General features: G+C 60.1%; 1 protein-coding gene across 1 annotated transcript; it reads left to right on the plus strand.

The window, feature by feature from the left end:
• Window positions 1–419: 419 nt before the first annotated feature.
• On the plus strand, window positions 420–1,157 carry LOC127627466 (uncharacterized; the record flags this gene model as incomplete). The annotated part of the gene is made up of 1 exon (XM_052103851.1): window positions 420–1,157. A coding segment is annotated over one exon (738 nt), but the record flags the coding sequence as incomplete, so codon positions are not given.
• Window positions 1,158–2,130: the final 973 nt, after the last annotated feature.

Genomic DNA, 2,130 nt, shown 5'->3' on the forward strand with positions numbered 1-2,130 from the left:
GTTTAGGGTTTCAGGTCAACTGGGAAAAGAGCAAGCTCACCCCGGTCCAGAGCATCTCTTTTCTCGAACTGGAGTTAGACTCAGTCTCAATGACAGCACGTCTCTCCAACGAGCGTGCTCAGTCAGTGCTGGAATGCCTCGCTTCTTTCGAACCAGGCACCGTGGTCCCTTTGAAACGTTTCCAACGGCTCCTGGGGCATATGGCATCCTCCGCGGCGGCCGCGCCACTGGGGTTGATGCATATGAGACCACTTCAGCATTGGCTCCAGACTCGAGTCCCGAGACGAGCATGGCGCCACGGCACGCACGGCGTGGAAGTTACCCCCGCCTGCCGCCAAACCTTCAAACCCTGGACAGACCTCTGCTTTCTACGGGCAGGTGTACCCTTGCAGCAGGTGTCCCGTCACGCTCTGGTTACAACCGACGCCTCCAAATTGGGTTGGGGCACCGTGTGCAACGGGCGCGCAGCCACAGGCCAGTGGAACCGAGGCCCGCTGCGCTGGCACATCAACTGCCTAGAGCTGCTGGCCATTTTTCTTGCCCTGAAGAAATTTCTACCGTTGATTCGTGGCAAGCATGTCCTAGTCAGGACAGACAGCACCACGGTGGTGGCCTACATAAACCGCCAAGGCGGAGTACGCTCCCTCCACATGTCACAGCTCGCCCGTCGTCTCCTCCTGTGGAGTCAGCAGCGACTGGAGTCACTGCGCGCCACTCACATCCCCGGCAACCTCAATGTGATAGCGGACGCGCTGTCAAGGCAAAACTTGCCCGGCGGAGAGTGGAGGCTCCACCCCCAATCGGTCCAGCTGATTTGGGACAGGTTCGGCAAGGCCCAGGTAGACCTGTCTGCCTCCCAGGAAACCTCCCACTGTCCGCTCTGGTATGGCCTCACAGAGGCTCCCCTTGGGACAGATGCTCTGGCGCACAGCTGGCCCGAGGGGCTGCGCAAGTACGCTTTTCCCCCAGTGAGCCTTCTTGCACAGGTGCTATGCAAGGTCAGGGAGGACAAGGAGCAAGTCACTCTGGTGGCCCCCTACTGGCCCAACCGGATGTGGTTTTCGGATCTCACGCTCCTCATGACAGCCCCTCCCTGGCGAATTCCCCTGAGAAAGGACCTTCTTTCTCAGGGACGGGGCACGCTCTGGCATCCGCATCCAGACCTCTGGAATCTCCACGTCTGGTCCCTGGACGGGACGCGGAGGATCTAGCCGGCCTACCTTCAGCCGTCATAGACACTATTAACCAAGCCAGAGCCCCTTCAACCAGGCATCTTTACGCCCTGAAGTGGCATCTGTTCGCGGACTGGTGTTCTTCCCGAGCCGAAGACCCGCAGAAGTGCGCAGTTAGGTCAGTGCTCGTGTTTCTTCAGGAGAGGCTGGAGAGGAGGCTGTCCCCTCCACCCTCAAGGTGTATGTTGCCGCTATCGCGGCCCACCACGACACGGTAGACGGCAAGTCTCTTGGTCAGCACGACTTAATCGTCAGGTTCCTAAAAGGTGCCCGGAGGATGACTCCCTCCCGGCCTAACCTGTTTCCCTCCTGGGATCTCTCGGTCGTCCTCATGGGACTCCGGAGACCCCCCTTCGAGCCGACTGACTCAGTTGGACTCAGGGCCCTCTCTCTCAAGACCGCCCTGCTGATCGCGCTCGCTTCCATCAAGAGGGTCGGGGACCTGCATGCGTTCTCTGTTAGCGACGCTTGCCTGGAGTTCGGTCCGGCGGACACTTTCGTGATCCTAAGACCGCGACCGGGCTACGTGCCCAAGGTTCCTACCACACCCTTCAGGGATCAGGTGATGAACCTGCTAGCGCTGCCCCGGGAGGAGGCAGACCCAGCCCTTTCACTGCTGTGTCCAGTACGTGCCTTACGTATTTACCTGGACCGCACACAGAGCACCAGACGCTCTGAGCAGCTCTTCGTCTGCTTTGGGGACAGCAGAAAGGGAATGCTGTCTCCAAGCAGAGACTCGCCCACTGGGTTGTCGACGCCATTTCCCTGGCTTATCACACCCAGGCCGTGCCCCCCCCCTTTGCGGGTCCGAGCCTACTCCACCAGGAGTGTTGAGTCCTCGTGGGCACTGGCTAGGGGCACTGCCCTAGCAAACATTTGTAGAGCAGCGGGCTGGGCA

Source organism: Xyrauchen texanus, chromosome 34, assembly GCF_025860055.1.
Source record: "Xyrauchen texanus isolate HMW12.3.18 chromosome 34, RBS_HiC_50CHRs, whole genome shotgun sequence".
Taxonomy (NCBI): Eukaryota; Metazoa; Chordata; class Actinopteri; order Cypriniformes; family Catostomidae; genus Xyrauchen; species Xyrauchen texanus.